At 33.9% G+C, this 22,216-nt stretch overlaps 1 protein-coding gene across 3 annotated transcripts in view; it reads right to left on the reverse strand.

Annotated features, from left to right (window-relative positions):
* LOC128873827 (muscarinic acetylcholine receptor M4) overlaps positions 1-22,216 on the reverse strand; it is a 50,993-nt gene that overhangs the window by 17,603 nt on the left and 11,174 nt on the right. Inside the window, exon 2 of one of the 3 annotated variants that reach the window (XM_054117712.1) lies at positions 11,277-11,457. In XM_054117712.1, the coding sequence (XP_053973687.1) occupies positions 11,277-11,374 (98 nt within the window). In that variant the 5' untranslated portion in view covers positions 11,375-11,457. Of the gene's footprint in view, positions 1-3,871; positions 3,948-11,276; positions 11,458-22,216 lie in introns of those variants that run through there. The other 2 variants (XM_054117715.1, XM_054117714.1) reach the window with 2 other exon arrangements.

A 22,216-nucleotide genomic window follows, 5' to 3' on the forward strand; every position in this document is an offset into this window, starting at 1 on the left:
AACTTTTTTAGTAAACCTAAACATTCTTTTCTTTTATGTCATTTCGAAAGTATGGCAACAATTCTTCCTTTACATTAAAGCATGAGTGGCAGTTACCAGTTATTTCCAAATAACGATTACTGTCATTATAGATATCTACAGTAATTATATTTTATTTTTCATTTCAAAAATGGAGAAGTAAAGATTGAAATACTTAAATAATATTGGGGTATTGGCAATAATCCAATAATATACTTTTTGATAAATAAAAGGTTATTTTTAACATTAAACGTGACCATTATAAAATACGGACTTAGTCTTGATTTCTTAAATTCTCCAAGCATACTTATATTTATTGACAGAAAATCATTTTTAATGACTGAGACAAAATTAAACTCCTGTCAGAGTATCCATCAGGTACCCATCAGTTCACCGTACACATAAACAATCTTCAAAGGGATCACCAGACGGAACGGTGCGAATACCTTCACGCAAAACTCATTGAACAATGTGTCGACGGACGGACGGCCAACAATTGATGAGTAAACACTGCTAATCAACCTTAATGTAGCATATAATTATGCAAAAAATAAATACATAATATTGAAGCACTACAAACCCATAATTCAATTTAGAAACTGTATCTATTACCTTGTAAAATTAACAAATATGTTTGCTTCGCTCATTGAATTTGTAATTATACTAAATAATAACATGCAGGTTTATTTAAATAAGAAAACATTTCAGAGAACACGCGAACGGCTATGAAACACTGTTTTCTTCCAAAAACGAGATTCGGATGCTGGAAAATCCACCAGTAGACCTGTTGATTTAAAAGAGTGGATTTCCAGCCATGTCGAAGTAAAGGATGGCGGCAGTGCTCGAAGGATAGTGACAGCACAGAATGTCTCACGTTGTTATCTGCACTGTTTTGTAGAGAAATTTACGAGAGAAACAACTGTATCCATATCATGTTCAATGAAGACAACAATATACAAAATCTGTCTATAATCAGCATTGTTTACCCTTAGTATTTTTGTCGGCGCAGATTCAGTTGTGAAGATTCAATACATCGTCTCTATTGTATTGAATTTCTATGGCATATAGCTGGAATTATAAAAATCCCCGCTTTGTTACGTCAGCAAGGCGTAAAAAACAAATTTACAATGCATCTGTAGGCAACAATAACAGGTGAAATTTAATCTGACCCAAATAGGAGATTAATATTGATCAAATTGTATATTTCGCTTGATACGAACGCAAGAAGAGCTTTCAATAATGGGTAAAAGCATCTGGGTAATTCACTGTTGTTTTTACAAAAATTACGTAACGTTCAGTTTTAAAAACTGAACAATATAAATGCGATGATGTATCAAAAATAAGATTCGGGTAGGAAAAGTTTTAGAAACAGACAATTAAAAAATTAACATACAAATTGATGAGATGAAATATTGTATGTTATTTTTTAAAACAATTTTGAATAAAATTGATAGATCATATTTATATTGTTTATTTTTTAGCACTCACGAATAATTTTCTACACAATGTATATCATTTTAAATTAATATTTTTCTTTTTCCTTCAATTTACAACATAAAAAATAACCAAAGGACGAAGTAACAAAGAATTTCTGTCGAACGCCACTCTTTTGTTTCTTCTTTTATTTCTATTTAAGGATTTTATTCGTCCCAACGAAACAAAATGCGGGTTCCTGGAGCCATAATACAAAAGATACAACAAAAAAGGAAAGGGAAAAGAAATACAGACATAGGTACAGCGATAGTGAAAGGTCGAGGTTCGGCGAATTGACTTTTTAGACCCTCACATAACCTACCCTAACTTTATCCAGCGAATCAGATTGCAGGTTTCTCTTGCATCCCTAAAGAATTGTTAGCTTTCCACATACGGCGGCCAAATTAAATATTTCGCGAATCTCGATGCATATCCTGAATATACCGTGTACACTTCTGACAAGGAGATTTGAAAGCAGAGCAACTCAACATAGAGAATGCACTTTTGTCTCGATACTCTCTACGGAGCAATGAAAATTCGAAAATCAATATGCTTCGTATCGTCACAATGTACCTACAACGGTTTCCAATGCTCTGCCTTTTTTTCGCTCTGTCCGCGTACATCTGTGTGCCGTGTATACATTCTATATAAGCGGCGAGAATTATTCTGTTTATTCCACGCATATAACACTATTCGCGAAATAAAAAATGAGTTGTGATGATATTATTTTGAAATAATTACAAGAGTATATTCAAGTGAATTGCGTGGCTACAGATCGGAGCAAAGATAAACTTTGTTAGTATTTTTTTTTTAAATCTGTACAGTAAATTGAACGAATCGTTTAGAAAATATAGCTGAATGAGTAAAATTGTTGATAGCCCAAATATTTATTTCAACAATATTTGTATCAATAAAATACGATTGAATTTGAAGCGTACCAAATGAAAGCAGAGTAAACTTTCATTAGTAGTGTTGAAATTGTAGGAATTACTATTAAAAATAATGCTAATTAATAACATTAATAATATTTATGAAAATACTATGATGGATCATACATTACACAAAAGATGTGCAATTTTTCAATGAAAATAAATCTGTCTAATAAAGTTAAACTTTTTGGTACAAGACGTCATTTTCGATACAATTTGAAATTGTAACGATAAATCTAAAGTACTGGAGCTTCTTTATGATTAAGGAATGAAATTCGAGACTTTGAGAAGCTACAAATTGAGATCATTAAAATGACAAAGCCTTGGCTTCCGCAGCAAGTGGTGTATAGTATACTGTTCTTGTTACTTCGTTCACCAAGAATCTAATGACACAATAATCTAATGGAACAATATTGAGGATACGAAATGAAGTTGTAGCATTTCTACGTATTAACATTTATATAAAGACAATGCAGTACCGACAGTAAATAATTAAACCTGTATAAAATGTATAATATTTAATTTATTTACACATTGAATCGTTATTATGATATTGTACAAATCTTATACTCGATGTAAACATTGTCGACATATATTGTACTTAGTACAGAATATTGCTGTATGCTGTACGTATAAAAGAACAAAAACAATACTATGGCTGCTAAAAGAATCACGCCTTGTTTTACTTCCCCCTGTCCTTTTTCAAATCGATCGGCATCTATTAATATCAGTTTCGAAAGAAAAAGAAACGATGGGATTCAATCACGTAGCAATGATTAAACTATAATAGTCTCTGATCGATAATATAAACGAATTACAGCTGATTAACACACCATAATAATGCACACTAATTTACTACCGCATAAACCGCGATGCTTGTCTCTTGATTACACATTCTTGATGAACGTACTGCACAATTTGCACAAGTTACTGCGACCCAAACAATAGCAGATGTTTCTCACCAGAATCAACACTGCAGGTCGCGTTTTCATTTTTTAATGCGCATACAAACCAACAATTGATGGATCTATTTATCTTGTTTGATAAACTGCATTTTTGCTCGAATGTTAATTTCGTAAGACTGTTTATGTTTGTTTAATCCTAAGGTACCCATGAAAGAAGAACAGTGATATTTGGAAGAATGATTGACATACTTGACTGAAAGATGTGCCACAAACAAATTAATTTGGATTCGTTTTTGCATCGTGTCATTCAAAGTAGCATACATTACTATACATTTGTGATCATTTTTATTAAGTGTTGGGATAGAACTGGATATTACTTCTTCTAAATAATATATCTGTACAACTTATTTAAAAATACATGTCATTTCAGGCTTACCAGTTCGATAGTTAAATTAATGCAAGTCTTGTAGAAACGTCTTATCGAACATGTCTTGATGAATTTTTATAAAAAAAAAGAACATATTGTTCATCGTGTATATTGCTTACCTTTCTCATTCGCCTGTTGTATGTTTAGCCAGGGTTTCGCCGTGTAACGTTAAACGTAATTTAGTTACACGTATAGCGGAAACTGATACCAGTTTCTCGAGAAATATATACGTAGACAAATGCTCATTTTAAAGTCATACTATACTTTTCATGTCGCAAGTGATATGCAGATGGTATGCATAACATTGGAATTGCAAACACTTCTGCAGATTCGTGCCGACTTGGATGTCGATTTTATGAACGATAATTAACTACAATGGGTTTTACCATGCTTCAGCCTTGTATTCATTTTGCGCATACATATTCTGCATATCGTTTTAGTTTTCATAACGCAATTTTCAAAGCGTAAATTATATATTTTTGCTTTGCCTAGCTTTCGTTTCATTCGATGCACGACAGGAATTCGGGCTACGATTGAAACTGAAACTAGCAACGATACGGTAAACTGAAAAATATGCAACTGTTGAACGTCGAGATAAAAATGACCTGGAAGTGACACAGTGGCACGATATCGATGTAGAAATGAGCAAGTACAACCACAGCGACTGAATATCGATAGAAAAATAAATGGGTGCTGGCCGAACTGAGAAAATACAGTGGATTTTAAAGACGATGGGATAGAACGAGGTTTGAGAAATTTAGTTGAAGACACGAATGACAGCTACGATGTAACGTTAGGATGTCGCTATGTTTACGGTTGACGGAATGTTTACGGGCGAGAAGTCAACCGACGTTAAAGAGGGTACGTTAAATATTAATAGAAGTTGAAGAACCAGGAAAGAACGGGACCCAATTAATAAGTCTTCGATCATTAAGAAAAATGACACACGGACAAAGTGTTGGAAAAATTTAGATCCGTAGTTTTTTTTATCGTCTGTCACTCATATTGTATTTAATTAAAGCTACCCCCAAAGCGAATGGAACACGTATTCAATAAAATGTTTTGTATGTCAGGGTTAAAGTGCAGTACAAGTGCAGTTACAAGTGTAGCAATTGCAATTTCAAATTTCAGGTAGTCATAGTTGACGTTACGCTAATGGAATTGATCTTTTATAAAGATCTGATTGGCTACAGTGACGTCACTTAAAACTTGGGTGAAAGAGGAAATTTTTTGTTTCCATCTCCATCGGTCGATAAACAAAATACGTAACATATTCAAGGAGCTTGGGAGTTGCACTCACGGTTACAGTGTTTAATTATAATACAGAATAACGAAACAGAAATATTTATGTAACAAAACAAATTTGAAACAAAAGGAGAGAAAACGAGCAATATACATTTTACTTAGTGCATGGATTATAGTATTTTTAACGATAATTGAGGATGATTAATGAAAGTAAAAGTATACACGTATCAGGGAGTCAGATGCATGGTAAAGAATTTTACTAATTATTGAGAAATAATTAACCTATATATGAATCTAGGTTAACTCCACTACTTTACATGTATTTCGTTCCCATATCAAAGTTGTCCATACTCGTTTAACCCATTCAATGGCATCTGCGAGATGTCGGAGTTCAAATTGATTGCAATTACTCGAGGGATAAGTTTGTAAGAAGATGAAGTAAAAGAAGATCGTAAATTTTCTTTTTAAAACAACAAATTTAATATCACTTTTTATTATCAAAATAATAACCTACATTACACATGTGTGTTAAATCTTGGCGCCCAAGGCAAAACGCGTTTTTGCCTAGCAGTGAATGGGTTAGCACGACGCGTCATATTCGCAAGTACTAACGAAGTGATAAGTCTAAGAATTTGGAAAAAAAACCTACGTATTTGTATCAACAAAGGGCATTGTTTGCGTCAAAGGTTACCACCCATTATGTTCCATCGAATTTCAATAACCCATGAAAGAAATGACGCAGCGATACCAAATGCCGCTATGTATAATATGGTAATGCTCAAATACCCGTATACAATTGCGTCACTTGTACACGATAAGAACGAAAAGACTTTGTCCATCTTATCGGTTGACCTGAATTTTATCGAGAAAAGATTTTAGTATGAAAGAGGTAATCTTTATATTCAGTAGTGGTTCATTATTTCCTACTCGACTTGAATTTGACTAGGGTGAATAAAAAAATCATTCCTTGTTACGTTGATTTATGTAAAATACCAAAGCTTTCAATGGATATCTCTTACTTTCATTCACTGAAAACAAGAGAACATTTTTATATTTGAAGATTAATCCGACTTTTATCTTACAGCTCGAACAAAAGAAAATCACAGTTATTCATCAAGAGTTATTTCCTTTCGAAAAAGAAAAAAAATCCTACTCTTGAAGAGATCTCGAAGAAAAACCAAAACATCACGATACAATTCAATTAATATTTATATCAAACATGAGAAATATATGTAGTTTTAAATTAAATACATCTATTTGAAGGTCGAAATATTGGCTGAAACTTTTTTTTATTTTAGTTTAAATATATTAGGCGTGGACGTTACTTTTGTGACTTTGTATTTACATATTTATAATTCTACTTGTGATACTAATAATATTATACGATACATTTTGTTTTTACAAGTATGTATATCTGCTCTTTTGGAATGTGTGACTAAGGGAAGATTAAAAGTTGTATGATTTTTCTTGATAAAATAAATGTCAATTTTATTGTAGGAAAAGGAGGAATTAATTCCTACACCTGATAGTTTAGCTGGTCTGGATAATTCAATGATTACGTTTGCCTTTGAAAGGTGTTGATCGTTGATTGGACTCGGCGAATATGTTTGGTATGACTTTGTATCAAGAACGGTATACAGTTTCGTGTTGAATACAGGAATTGTAACGCGATGCGATAACAGACTGCGTAAGCAGTATCGAAAATACAGAATAATCAGGTTAGGGGTCTCACATGCAATTCTGCAACGTCCGCACGGCACATGCGTTTCGATCTAGGAGAGAAGAAGGATCAATATGCCAATCGAAACGGAAACGTTTGCGCGACACGTTCGTCGCGTATCGTATGCAATCAGAAATTGAATGTTTCACCTATAATAAAAGATTTCTATCTTTCTATCGCCCGCATAACAATTTTATGTAAATCTTATTCGTTTTTTTCTTTTCTAATACAGCATGTACTTTCTGGTATTATTTTCCTATTAATTTATATAAAATCATAACAAATTTAATACTCGATAACTGATAAACTTTAGTATTGTAGTTAATGGCTATTTACTTGGGCACCAATAACTTCATTCGTTGTCAGATGCAAGAGGAAATCATTTGGACCCAATACTGTCTGGTGAAAATTGCAAACGTATGCGGGCAGCAAAAGCCTCGCTTTAATTAACCAATTTGCAGAGTATAGTGAAACTGAATGTTACAAACGATTTATTTACCATCCGTTTCCAATACAGACTGCTTTATATGTAGTAGAGGATCATTTTAATCAATCTAATACTATAACGGTGTACCTCAATCCAGCGACGCAATTTAATAGGCAAACAGGTTAAAAAAATTTTTGCTCTGAGTTCTTGGCATCCAGAAGTTATGGTTTGCATAAGAATATAAAATGATACAGTGAGTAGAAAACCAAATTTCTCAAAATGTCTTCCAATTAGATAAATTATGTAATAAAAATTGTACTTTTATTTCGCAAAAATAAATCAAATTTCAATTATAATGAAAGTAAATTATTCTACGTCACACGCACGACTATTTAATTTCATTCGCGAAATGAAAATGAACGTGTAAAATCAATATCATCTCTCGTCGAAAATATCACCTGCACATTTATTTGATCGTAGCAGAATGTCCATTATCTGAATTAATAGGACACAAATGTTCAAGTAGATATCAATTTTCGAACAATAAAACGATAATTATTTTGACGTTAAATTTCATATATTTTAGACGAACTTAATATTTTTAATTTGTTTATTTTGTATTGATATTGTTCTTCCTTGTGAGAGTTAACTTGAATTGAATTTGACTCCAATTACATTTTAAACGCAACGTCAATTAAACACATTCATTTGCAATTAAATATTAATAAACGGTATTAAATATTCGTAATTTTGATTTATGTTTTAAAATGTAACTGAATTTCAAGGAAAAAGGTCTTCCATTTTTTACTTTTTAATTTCGAAACTAAACATTGGATGAATAAACTGTAGATACAAAAAAGTTTCGTCTCGTAATTCTCTATAAGGTGAAATTTCGCCATTTACGCGTGGGCGTTTAAACTACGATAGCGAGGGAATTAATAAATCTTCCCTTTTAAGAGACATTCTTCTCTTAGGTCAAATATGATCCAGTGATAGTAACGACATGTACTTATTTCGAGTATAAAATATTTCGATGAATATCGCCGTCAGATACTCCACGCGCGCATTTGTTACGGTAGAAACGGAAACGCGACGTCGAAGTAGGAAACACACCGTCGGAACAATAAAATGTTCAGATAATGAAGCTGCTGTATTTTATCGATAGGCACACGCAAAAATTCACAATTTTTCGCGAGGATTGCGTGCCCTAGCCGTCGATGAACAGCATAACGTGACTCGCGTGTTTCAATCCAGTCGCACGACAACGGTTCTCCTTTTTATGAAATAATGAAGCCTGCACGAGCATGTATTCGCGCATTCGACCAACTAACCCCATCAACCGAAACTCACCTACTCGTCTGTAAGCCCCGACTCGACGGTCTACGCGAATTAACATGTCTAGGTCAAGGGTGCAATTTTCCCCAGATTAGTTTTGCTGGATGCCAGCTAGCTGCTCGTACTTCCTCTATTCTCCCAGAACAGCTGGGAGCTGGAAAGATGATTCTCGGGTTACCAGCAATATAGTGGTACAATATGCGAGAGAAACGTGAACGTTGTCGAGTAATTTCGGCTTAGTTCGAGTCTTCGAAGCCTGTTTAAAACGTCCGACCCTACACGACTCGCACTGCCTTCCAGAGATCAATTTTCCACGTGCAATACATTCGCGAAAAATCCCCTTCGGTTGAACAGGAAAGTCTGGACGTTGTCGCTTCGAAATTGCATACGAGAATTTTTCTTACTCTGGATTGGAAATGAATTGCGATTTAATTCAATTCCCCGGAGACTCGAAGAAAGATTGAAACGTAGAATAATAATGAATATTCTTTGTTAGCCGATAACAGTGGGATAAATATCTTTAATTATTTCAGCAGGACAGCATTCTATTCTTAAGTAAGAGGTCTGATATAAATTGGCTATTATTTCGTTCAATTAAAAAGTATTGAGAACAATATTCGCGGAAGATAAATAAGAAAATATGGTATTTATTTATAATTAAAAGAAAAAGCATATTCTGAGTTTAACGGAGAATCACGTGACTGTTTATCATTGTTAACGTCTCTAATTGCACATAGTTATTATTTTTATTCATTTCTTCTGCCAATCTTCTTTTCTTTACCGTCTAAATGACTTGTTAATTTGAGAATTGTTTTAATTACTCGATGAGATAACATAGCAAAGTGTTTATGATATAAAAGAACAGCGAACGCTTATACATTTGTTATTCTTTAAGTTTACTTTAATTTTGGTACGTAATATGCTTTTATTGCGCTTACGTGCATACATATCACCGGAGAAGGGCTATTTTTAGATGAGAAAGAGTACTAACACCGTCTCAAAGATCTTTTAATAGCCACGAAACGCATCTATTTACCGTGTGTATAGCGGTATTCATTAAGCGCGACTAGAAGGACAATGCTGTCTTCAGGAGAAAGCAGACGACCTCCCCCCAAGCAATTTTTGTCTTGGTTTTGGCCCTCGTGAAAGTTCATTTCCTTTGTGTTTCCTGAGCGTACCCGCAGTCAATTAACATCGGCCGTGTAAGAGAACCTCACATGATGATTTAACTCTTCCAATAATGAGTATTTATAGAAGGCGACAAATTCATCAAAATGCCACACAAATTTCGAAAAGATGTCATAATAATCCACATGTTATTGTTTAAATTTCACGGTAATTATCAGGAATAATATTTTAATTCATACACAAGATTATATTATAAACTAATAACCTAAACACATTCTCAAAATTTAAAACTATTTATGATATTAGTTCAAGATATCTTTAGAATCTGGGCAAAATTTAACAAAGTAAAATGTCTGATTATAATATTTATACGTGATATTACTAAAATGCATGTAAATATATGTATAATTTTACATAAATTTTATATTTATGACGAAATTCACGTATTGACGAAATTCAAAGATCTTCAAATAATTTATTACGCCGATAAAATATGGAGACGATTATTATAAACATCATCTAAATGTTTGTGACTAACGCTACATCATGATCAACAAAGAATGTCAAACATTAAATGGCAGGTTACAACAACGTATACCTCCAACTCGCATCTCTTTAAATACATTTTGCAGCAAATCGTGACTCTCGTTAAAAAATTGTTTTCCAATTGAAGTCAGAAGTAATAAATATTTATTTGCATCGAGATCCAATTAATTAGAAAAGTTTTTCTCGTTTAATAACCATCGGTGCCGTATTTACAGTGGAACGACTTATATTCAAGAAAGATGTAGGTCGACGTTTCTTTGAGAACTATTGCGAAACGTAATTTCGATTTATAAACGCCTCGTACAATTTGCTAAATTGCTTCGTAACGTCATATCCTTACACGAAACAGTTCGAAAATTTCGCGTGTGCCAAGTACTACCTGCGTACTTGCTAGTAAGCCAAGTAGTTCACTGAGGCTGATTATTCCATAAATACACACACCACTTCTACCTGGTGTGAGAACTTTCATTCTGCATTTGATTATAATTGCCACGAATTCTATACCTTCAAAACTAAAGTCAGAAATCGTGCAAGACTCTGGAAGTAGGCAGCCTACTCAATGTTGGTCTTTCACTGCTATAGGAACTTTTTAATTGCCATTTAATTCGCTACTTAATTTTATTATTATTACTATATCTAACCATCGATTTATACGGTACATCGGTTTCATAAAAGTTGTATATAAATCAGGACTAACATTTACAGGGGAAATAGGAGGGATAAGTTGTTTATTTCCCAATATAAAACGATGATCTATTTTTATATTTATTGAATATAATTTTTATGCACAGGGCACTTTTTGAAGGTTGACGTAAACATGAAACATAAAATTCATGAAAATTAAATTTTACTTTATAGTTTCTTTACAATTTTTCGTAGATGTTTGTAGGCTTGTTTCGATGACTCCACGCTTGATTTCTTTTATGTCTCTGTTCAATTTTGTTTAAATTGAATCAGTATAAATATATATTATTAAAAATTCACGAATAGTGCCCCTTTTTTTAAGTATTTAATGTTGGTCTCTATTTTCTACACATACAAACGTACCTATATGTTGATATTTTAAGAGGTTCATTGAAATACTGGAAGTTTTAGTGTATGCAATGTAAATCTATATACTCACCATTCAGACATGTAATCTCTACTGATGACGTAAACTGATGACGCAGTGCGATTGCCTTCGGTGCCGTTGAGGCTGTTATCTGTCCCATTCAAATCCATCCCACCAGGTGAAAATCACGGTGGCAGTAACCTTCAGAGTCACCGACACCTTCGCTTCAATACCCAGTCATCTTTCCAACATTCTGAAATTAATACGACAATCACTATAAAATATTCTATTCTATTAGGATTTTAACATTTATACAAATTTTATAGTCTTGATTAGATCATATTTGGTGAAAGAGAATATCAAGATGTGGCGAATACGAGGAATAAATGAATATTCTCACGTACTCATAATGTCCACTAATTATATTTCACATATTAATCATAAAGCTCTGGAGAACCCCAATAACAATGTTTCATCAAAACACCACACTCCTGTATGATATTGTATAACAGAAAAGCATTAATTACAAGATGTTCATTTTACTCATTGAAAACTAAATAGTTTCAATAACTCATCGATTAATCGCCCACGTATCGCAATGGTAAGAAAATCAATTTTCCGTTGAAATGATGAAAATCCTTGAACACGTTAACAGTTCGCTTATAAACGAAGCTAAACGAAGTAGTTAGTAGCAGAATTTTTTGTTTACGTTGTAATCTCGTGCTTACGTTCGACGTAATTCAATGCGCAGTATTCGTGCTTAACGGTGAATTTTTTTTTGCAGCAATAAAATGATGAAGGTCATGAGAATTGAAATGGAAAAAATGTATCGCATGTCGCATGATTATAAATGCTTCGGTCCGTTCTTCTGTTTCAGACAGGTATTTGCATGATTAAAGACGGTTCTATATACTTTTTTTCCTTCTGGAAACATAATATATCCCGGTTTACTTTCTCCATTATACCCTGAGTGATGGTTTAAAAGTGTTTTACTCCTATTGAATTCTTGTTTTTTCGATAAAATACGAATTTACGATTAATGTACAAAATATTTATATATTGTGTCATAGTTTTGATTGTTTAACTGTATCGAATATTCAAATTGTAGTGTTGCAATATTGCTATGTGATTACGTCTAACTATAATTAATTACTATTCTTCTGACGTGTAGATGGATGCATGTATATTGATTTTTATGAAATTCTTAAGAAGATCTCATTATAAATACACACTTGCCAACTATGACTTATACGTAATAGAAATTTACACTTATTTTATCAAATTAACATTTGTTACCAACAACATCAAATTGTCGTCTTTGTTGAGATGAATGGGTATTGTCAGTAGTGAAACTCATATGCTGCAGAACCTCCACCACTCCAACATCGTTTAACTGAAGTATCATTTAAGAGAATTGTGTCATGAATGATATCAGAGAATATAATCGAGGAAATAGTTTGTGACGTAATTATTGTTACGATTAAGATAAGCTACAATAGAAATAAAGGAATGAATAAGGTAGAAGGTATTCTGTGAACATTTTGTGTTTTAGAAACAAGGACTCGGGTAGAGTGAAATAAATAAAGGTAGTTGGAAAGAATAGAGATTGTTAAATTATTTGTACAATTTCTGCTTTATATAGAATGTTACTTATTGTTAGTAAACCTTTCTCTAGTTAAAGAAAGTTGATTCAATTACTTTAAAGTCACTTGAAAGTTAATTACTTTACTTAAATTCTTCCAACGTCCATTCTTCCAAGTTCTTTAAATAACAGAGACTTTGAATAATTACTCCCAACAGTAATTATAGGAACTGTGACCAGTCAACTTCATCTCGGTGTTTTAAAACCATTTTATCTTCTTGGTATTATATAATTTTATTGTTAATTGCACGAACCCTTTGATCTTCAAATATCCCTATCCACAAAGAGCATCGAATTCGGAGAATGTTTACAAACGAACCCATTACATTTTGAAAACTTTACCTAACGCAATACACTGGTCTCTAAAGGGGAGCCGATGTTGAAAGTATACGTATAATGCAACAAAGAAAGGGATTTCTCTCTAGTACCGGAGAAGACCCCAATTAGCATGACCTATTATAACGATGCTCACGAAAATCATACTATTGTTTTGTCGTTGAAATGGAACATCACTCTGCCACAGCTTTTACGGTTATCGCGAGCAGTGACGTTCGAGCCTCTTTATGCGCAGAATACACAGATACAATAAACAAAATTGGAGTTTGACGTTAATTTGAAGGAACCATTCAAGGGAAGTTTTGCCGTCAAATGTGCGGCAAAAACAATGAAATACCACGTACTAATATTCGCTTAAATATTAATAACAATCACGGTTCAAAATAAGTATTCATTGAAGATAGTAATCGTGGGAAATTTGTCTATACTTTGACATCTATTGGTTGTATCTGTTGGTTCTGGTAATAGATAATTATTAACAATATTTCGGTAATTATTAACAATACTTATTTAAACAACGATGGAGAATATGATTTTGCTGTGATATTAATATTTCACGAATTATTTTCTCGATGGATTCAACGCGTCTTCGAATCAAGCGTCACGCGGTTGTTGTTCGCCCTTCCCCTTCTCTACTTCGAGAGGTACAAGCGAGCCGCGACCCTCGACCGACACAGGTATACGAGGGGCGAGAGCTCATTCTTCGACGGTCCTTCGGTCGATATGGATCTCGCGATCGCGCGTCCGCGTTTCGCGTCCCTTCCATTTTTGCTTTCGTAGTTTCCCTTAGTTATCGTGGCTTGGTATTGGATGTGGGTAGCTTAGTTTGGTTTTGTTAGTTTTAAGGCATGTACCTAAGTTAGTTTTAAGGCATGCGTGTACGAGTGTCTGTTCTCTGTCAAATAATTATTAATCATTTGTTCAATTCTTTTGTTTGTTCGTAGGTCCATATTGGACTCGCAACTCCGTTCTCCATTTCGGTCACTATTACTTGATGTGATAAGTGTAGTGGTCAACCATGTGACTGGCCAAAGTCGGTTGCCGTCCTCTAGTGGGTCTGATTTGAGAAAGGGTCAATCGACGCCTCCGAGGAATCTTCTACTCTCTGTACGCGTCAGGCGAAGTCCAGGCTCCCGACGCAGCGCAGCTCAAAAGAGCCGTCAGACGGATGCAAGTCGTGTCGTGGACTCCTGACGTTGTGCAGAGAGTAGAACTCCGTTTCGGGACTCTACGACCGTCAGACATACCTGGTGTCGCCAGGGCAGGGCAACCCGACGCGGTGCTACCTACGTCGTACACTGTAAGGTCGGATCTGGGCCCTCGGCAACAGGTACGCAGGGAGTAGAGTACTGGCGGAGACGTTGATCGTCTTTCTCTCGAATCAGGCCCACCAGGGGAAACGGGACTGACTCTGTAAGTCCAGTTACGTGGTCGCGTCGTGTCGCAATTTCCATTTACCTTCCATTTAGTTCAAATAATTATTTGACAGAGTCAGACTTAGACTTTGGAAATCGAAGGGAATTTTCTTTTCCTTTGATTTTCATCGTTTCGTACTTAGTATTAAGCTCGTCGACTCTATGTAGAGTATGCATCTACGTATGTATACTCTATGTAGAGGGAGATCGAAGGAACTTTGTTTCCTTCTATCTCCGGGTCTCCAGTCGCAGCAACCTCCACGTGGTGAGACCTGGTAATCGGTATTATTCGTGACGAACAATCCTTCGTCGCGAGTGATACCGAGCTAATGGCTGCGAACTTGGAATAAGATCTTTAGATATAAAAAGTGCAAGGTGTAAAGTGCAAAGTCAAAGTGCAAAAGTGCAACATACAGCGTGCAAAATGCAAAGTGTAAAAGTGTAAAAGTGTCAAGAGTAAAGTGTAAAAGTGCAAAAGTGTAAAGTGTAAACTTATATATTAACAAGTAATCAGGCTCAAGGATATCTTAATATCTTTCCTCCTTCAAGGAAGCACACCGCTGAGGATGCCTTCTTATCCTCAACTCGACACCTTTTTACCCCTCAATATTCCATGCCTCGTTTCATGTTATCCGAACGCGGAAAATATCGTGAACATGAATCTGGTAATATGTCTTATCGTTGACGTGCGTCGTATTCGTCCGGATGCGAGTATGCGATACATTTTTTTCCCTATTCTTGCAGATCATAGGCGACCGTGTTTGGGGGTAGAGTTAAACGAGCCATCGTGGCACATGTCGCGTCTCTGTGTGCAGACGATATGAAACGACCAAGAGATAATGAAAATGGAACGTGGATAGGACACCGAGCTACACAATTCTCCGTCGGCGGAAAGTAAGAAGAGTCTGACGTGTCGGAAATTTCAGGGAACGAGTGCTTTAATGATCGCAGGACTGCAGAAGATTAGAACGCTGGAGCAGAACGAATCGATTCGTGACAAACTAAAAATTAAATTTTGTTTAACTCGTGTGTACATGACGTGGGTTAAAGTAAAAATTATAATTTTGAGTATAACTTTTGCAATACTTCGAATCATAGTGAATACATACAGTCAGTTTCATAAGTATTCGTACAGCGTAGATCACCTATACTGTATATTTGTTTATTAAAAATATACTATCAAATTTCAACAGCTAATTTTTTAAATTCTCTTCGGAAAACATGTAATCAAAACGTGCAAACACTATACATACATTCAGTAATTATCTATACTGAAATAACTACGAATTTGTATAACCTTTTACTACAAAAAAAAAATTGAACATATCAAATTAAAACGTAGCACGGAATATTTGAGAGTGATACCAGAAGTGTATCGTAGTCACGTAAAATGCAAATAGATGACATTACGAGAGTTAAAAATACGTAACAAAACCTTGCAAACAAATGTAACGATTCTAAACAAAACGAGCAATCAGTTAACGATCACGTTTTTTTGAGTCTTTTTCAAACAACACAGGCAATAGACCATCCTCTGAACATGTTTGAAAATCGGTGAACAATTCCTGTTTTCTGTTCATTTTGTTCGTTCGTTTTTTTTTGTCTCTTGTCTACAAAATCCAAGCGATCTGCAACTGGAATCTTTGTTTCTGCGGAACCGATACGATCCTGGCTTCTTTGCATCTATTTGTGGATACGTGTACACTGGCTCGCTCGAACACATCGATTACCGATGTACCGTTTTTCAATGTAATAGGAAGACACGGGTCTACGTGAAAAGGGAGCTTTTCCACTCTCTAACCAAAGGAATTAGTTAGAAAATTGATGGAAGATGAATATGCTTAAATTGATATATGTACGTAGTCATATTTTAATTAAATTTAGTAATCGCGTTTAAATTAATTTACATGAAAACGGAATGCCATCTGAAAACATATTATTAATTAAGCCGATTATCAGATGGATTGATAATTTTCAGTAAACGAATGAAATATTTAGAATGCATCAAACGTGACATTAATATTAAAGGAAAATGTAAATTTCATTTTGCATAATAACAAGCTAGGAAATTCCGTATTTGTGTTAATGGTGAAAATGTTCATATTCTCATTGAGATTAAAATGTAAAGAAACCTTGTATTTCTTAATATTAGAGCGTACTAATGGATACGTTGTAGCAAATTCAGAGAATGTTTCTTCGCCGAGAACAATTCGATAGGGCAATTATGCTGCTATATGTAATCCACTAATGATATAATCGATATTGAGGCTTGAGTTCAAGTACGAATTATTGTTCAATTTCAATACACGCTAATAACAAACAATTGGGAATCATTTAATTGTTCATTCTTTTTAAGGATTTATTAATTTGTTTCCTGTTTTGAAGAATATGTAAGCAAAAAAGCGACAGATTAAAATAAAATTAAAGGATTTCATGTATAAAGTTATTGAAATTTGTTCGTCGTGTTTCAGAAGGCGTCGATACATGAATTAGTCCAGAGTAAGCCATCACTTTCTCATTATTTCTCTTGGACATCCCCCGACATTACTCGAGAACCACGTAACGTTGTTTACACGATCAGTAAAAAGTGCTCATCGGTTAGTTTGAGCAAAGGAAGTTACCTCCCAGACAGCTGATTCAATATCCCCCAACAGCGGAGATGGAAGTCGCTGCAGTTTGGAATTAGATCGATATATAACTACACAATTATATTTTCTCGAGGGGGAAAAAAAACGTCGATAAACCTAGTTTAGCGTCCTTTTCCTTCCTGTCGATTTTAATGAGATTCCCTGCGATTAACCAGAAATCGGTCGTTCCGTTCTTTCTTTCTTTCTCCGACGGTGTATTTGATCGATGATGAAGCGAACATCATTGACAAGTGAACAGCATCGACGTACCACTATTTCGATCAATCAATTGAACGTCCATGCCAGTAATTAATGCATCCCATTATTTGGCCATTTGCGCGCGCAAATCGATAATCAAAGATTATTCTTGGTTTCCAAGAAATGTATGATATTGAAATCATTTAGAGAACATTGAGAGAAAAGAGAAAAGTTTAGGAAATATTCTGTCTAGTTTCCGTTAGGACGATCATTTAAATAGGAAATTCAGTTAATAAGACAATTTCTTTATCTATACAATATGTAAAATTATTCATTCTTTTCAGTAATGAATTAATCAGTAATAGGAAAAGTCTCTATGCTAAATGAATACACATAGAGGATACAAGTAGTTATAGGACTGACTAGGTAATGAAAGTGAAGAAATTGCATTAGAATTCCAATGGGTCGATGTTTGAATTACCATAATGAGTGAGTTTCCTATTGCAATTATTGTGAGTATAAGTCCGAGCATGTCTGTTCCACTGGTTGTTGTCGTGATTAAAATGTCACTCGATGATTTTTATTTATTTTTATTTATTATTTCAGAAGACACTATATTTATCTCGCGGTATTTTAACATCCATATCCAACTTTATCGAAACGTTCTGCTGAAAGAGGCGACGCAATTTAAATTAAGTGTGTTACAACAGGCGTGGAATATTTTGAATAAACATTTCTCCGATACTGCGTAAACACGGGGATAAGTAACGGGTATAGTAACTATCGAAAAATTGTTTTTTCATCATTGTTTACAAAATTGTCTAAACTAAGGAATACATCATTCTTTCGTAATGATAGTTCAATTATTTTTATTTTGATATATTGAAATATAAAATTATAATAAATAAAGATTAATTAATAAATCTCTTTTTTTTTATATTTCTTCTTACCCCTTATATTTACGATGTTCGTTATTTCTTAACTGATACACAGTTTAAATATTAAAAGTATTATTCTAAACATTCAAGTAAAAGAACTTCCTTTTTTTTTGTTGATAATTCTCTAAGAGTGTTTATTTTTGTGTCTGATTTTTCCATGTATTTATGAATGCAAATATTAATAAATAAATTGTAGATTTAACGAAAGTCTAGATTCAACGACAGGCTTGATGTTTCCAAATAAATGTTTCTTTACACATGTGTATATTTATAATAAAACGTTCATTTGAGAACGTATAACCTGTAATTTGATTTAAAGTACGAAAACTTATGGGACTGACTGTATATAACACATCAGATTATTAGATTATTAGACTGCCATAAATCATACGTGTACGCAAGTTTCAAAAACTGAACTCCACTGTCCAACACTTGCACGTCTCTCGACCACTTACCGCATAGTGGGTGGAAGAGATATAATGAACTCCTCGAGGCGTACTCAAGTAGTATGTAAAGTGATACCTTTGTAGGCGTAAGCCGCCAACTCGGTTTCTTGACACTTGTTACAGGGCCGCAGAGATCTGCAACGATTGCCCCTCTAGACGTGTGGAGACCCTTAATGTGCCATTGTGTAGCTCAACACTTAGACAAAATCCCTGAGGTGAAAGGACGCTGGTCCAGACTCTTCTCCCACCAGGCCTCCCACTGGACTTACTTTCTCGATTATGCTATTTTCATGCTATTTCAATTTGAGTCGTTCTCTTTTTCCAATTAGTGGTATCAAATTAAGTATTAAATTAAGTAACATCTTGCTTGAAAATTTGTCAAGATAGTAAAAATATCGATAGAGTGGTAAACATCCATTTTTCTGAATAAATCTAATCTAATTAATAAAGTGAACTTACTTTAAAGATACTTACAATTGAACTCTTGAATTTCAATTACTTTCAGACCTATAATTATTCCAATTAAGGTCTAAATTTAAATTAAAACATTTAGTTTAGTTTAATTTACTTAAAATCTCTATTTTTTAATGACCCAAGTTGGTCCTCATCGTCTGTTCATAGTCTTACATTTATTGATTGTTGAACAATAGATGACTCGATGGTAGAACATGAGATAATTCTGGATCACTCGTAACCCACAGAAAATTCTGTCTTTATAATTTCAAGAATGAACTTTATAGAATACATTTTCTTGTAACTTTTATCTGATAGAATCATACTAGTAATTGGCGATTGAGAAGAACACCTTCTTACGAAGTTAATCGTGATAAGTAAAAATCACAGAAAAGGTTAAGAAGTACAATTCAAATTCTATCAAATTGAACAATGAAGAGAGGATTGATTAAGCCGTAAGACGTTTAAATAATACCAAGTGACACTCCGGAACTAGGCAATTTGCCTCTCAGGGACCGATTACGTCCCCACCATATTTAGATTACTCCCCCAGGTATCGTTCCTAAGTTGTCGAGCTCTAGGTACAAATTCATGTAGCTCAATTCTCATGATACCTCTAAATGTCTCCATGTATAATACACTATGCCTACAGATTTGCGTCATGGCAAGGTAAGACAACATTAATTAAATAGTGTCGTGTATATTTGATTGATTATGTATTGATTATGTATATTGATTGATTAAATATGAATTGGTTGTAGCAATATTTATTATTTTATATATTTATTATTCACTATTGAAGAGGAACATGTATCACGCTAGAGAAACTTGTCCATTTAAAGTTCAAGTTCATTTATTTGTTAAATGTGCGTTAGTTCACAGATTTTTTGCTATAACACCTGCTGTCCATTTAAATCAAAAGGCTCTTACTAATGGTAAGCCTAAGTTCGAATGACATTCTTGTTGACACCGTTTTGAAAACGTTCTTGACATTTATAGCTCGGTAAGACCCGATGTCTTGGAACATATTCTTTGGGGATGTACATGACGTTTATGGCTGGCGAAGGACTTGGGGTCTTAGAGACGTCCATGGCATTTACGGCTCAAGAGAAACCAGATGTCTGAAAAACATCATTTCAACATCATTTCATTATATTTCTTTTCTTAACAATTAGGTGTTTTTGCAATCTGTTGCAAAACATAACAATAATTAATGTAACTTCCACAATAAGGTGTTAACAATTTTAACAAAGACTTTGTATCTTATTTAGAGCCTAATTTAAAGTTATGACGCTACGAATTGTTCTATCACGAAATGTATATTTTCTTGTTTATTATTATGTGTATGTATTTATCAGAATTTTGTTGTATGCACTTTTTATTATTTCTGTAACATTCATTATAAATTCTACTTCTCTAAAGAGTGCCCGAATCAGAACATCGAACTGTCAACATAAAGGTGCCCATTTAAATGTTCTAAAAATCTAATAAATCATTTGTCGTGATTTTTCGTTACATTCATTGATATTGCTTTTAATTGGCTAAGCTTTGTTCGTAATGCACTCCTTTTTTACATATTGTTATTAAATAATTTTGTTACAGTTGTTTTGTTAAATTTTATACAATGCTTCTTCTGTATCATTATTAAAGCTTCAACTATCATATTACAAAAATCGTGCAACAAGATACCGTGCTGATTTCACTGCGGAAGCATACAAATTTCTCCCGAAATTTTATTATTGAAATATAACTAATTAAACTTCGCGAACCCAACTTCAGGGCTGAGTTGCTTAAACCTCCAAGCAACAAAGATAACCATAATATATATACAGACATACGCATACAGTGGAGAAACGTATGTAGATGCTATAGAAAAAATTCTGCTTTGAATGCACCACCATAAACTTTGATGTATTTTCGCGCTGGATTAAATAATTCCGCGTACATCGGGATACATCATGCACGCCTTCTGCTTTCATGACTTTCAACTCATTTATCGTCCAATCGCATGTAAACTGCAAATTTCATCGGCGGTAGAAACAGTCTTTTCTGTCATGTAAAATCGTAAACTCTCGAAGGCGTATCAGCGAATTGGAATATATGCACGCTATACTTTTATATATGGATGTTTATCGTCGTCCTTGAAAAAATAAATTTACAGTGGAACGTGGCAAGATAATGTATGCAGCAAGCTGCTTTCCCCTCACGTGTCTAAGAATTTTATTTCACTAAACGAAATATACGAGTAGCAACTTACGAATAGTAATTTCAAGGCAACTTTGTGAATCACCTCTGAAAATAAAAATGGTTCTTTTTTCCTCGAAATTGATGAATGCTTATATTCGTGTATTTTATGATTTCAATTTGTGTAGATAAATTGCATATGTTGCATTGTGCGAATAGGTGAAAATGTTGACAGAAAAGTTTTTTAAGGCAGTTTTTGTTCTTATTATTAGAATAATACTGACCCTTCGTCTATTTCAACATACTGTTTGAATAATACGTAGATGGAAGGAATATTATTTCCCAATTAGAAACTCAGAAATCATAGGGTAATTAGTTGAAACACGTGGAAAAAGTCGAACAATTATATAAATTTGGATTGAAGGTATAAGCGCACACATCATTACGAAACGCTTGAATTCTTGCATAGGTCTTCATTTAGAGAAATTACGTACACCCTCATGCACTGAATATATAATTAGTGCAATTAAGGTGAATCTCTAAAGACCATCTAAATAACTCTCTTAATTTTAAAAACATCAAACCATATTCTATACACGATTTAAATTGGTTTAATCCGAAAGATGAACCAAATATAAATTTAATAAAGTCAATCTTTTCAAAGTTTGTAATCACATGATTTTTGTTAATAAAAAGATATATCAGCTCTTATGTTTTACATGTGACAGAAAATGAGCTCATAATTTCGTATTATCACAACTGGCAATTGTAGC

This window comes from Hylaeus volcanicus, chromosome 3 (assembly GCF_026283585.1).
Source record: "Hylaeus volcanicus isolate JK05 chromosome 3, UHH_iyHylVolc1.0_haploid, whole genome shotgun sequence".
Classification (NCBI taxonomy): domain Eukaryota; kingdom Metazoa; phylum Arthropoda; class Insecta; order Hymenoptera; family Colletidae; genus Hylaeus; species Hylaeus volcanicus.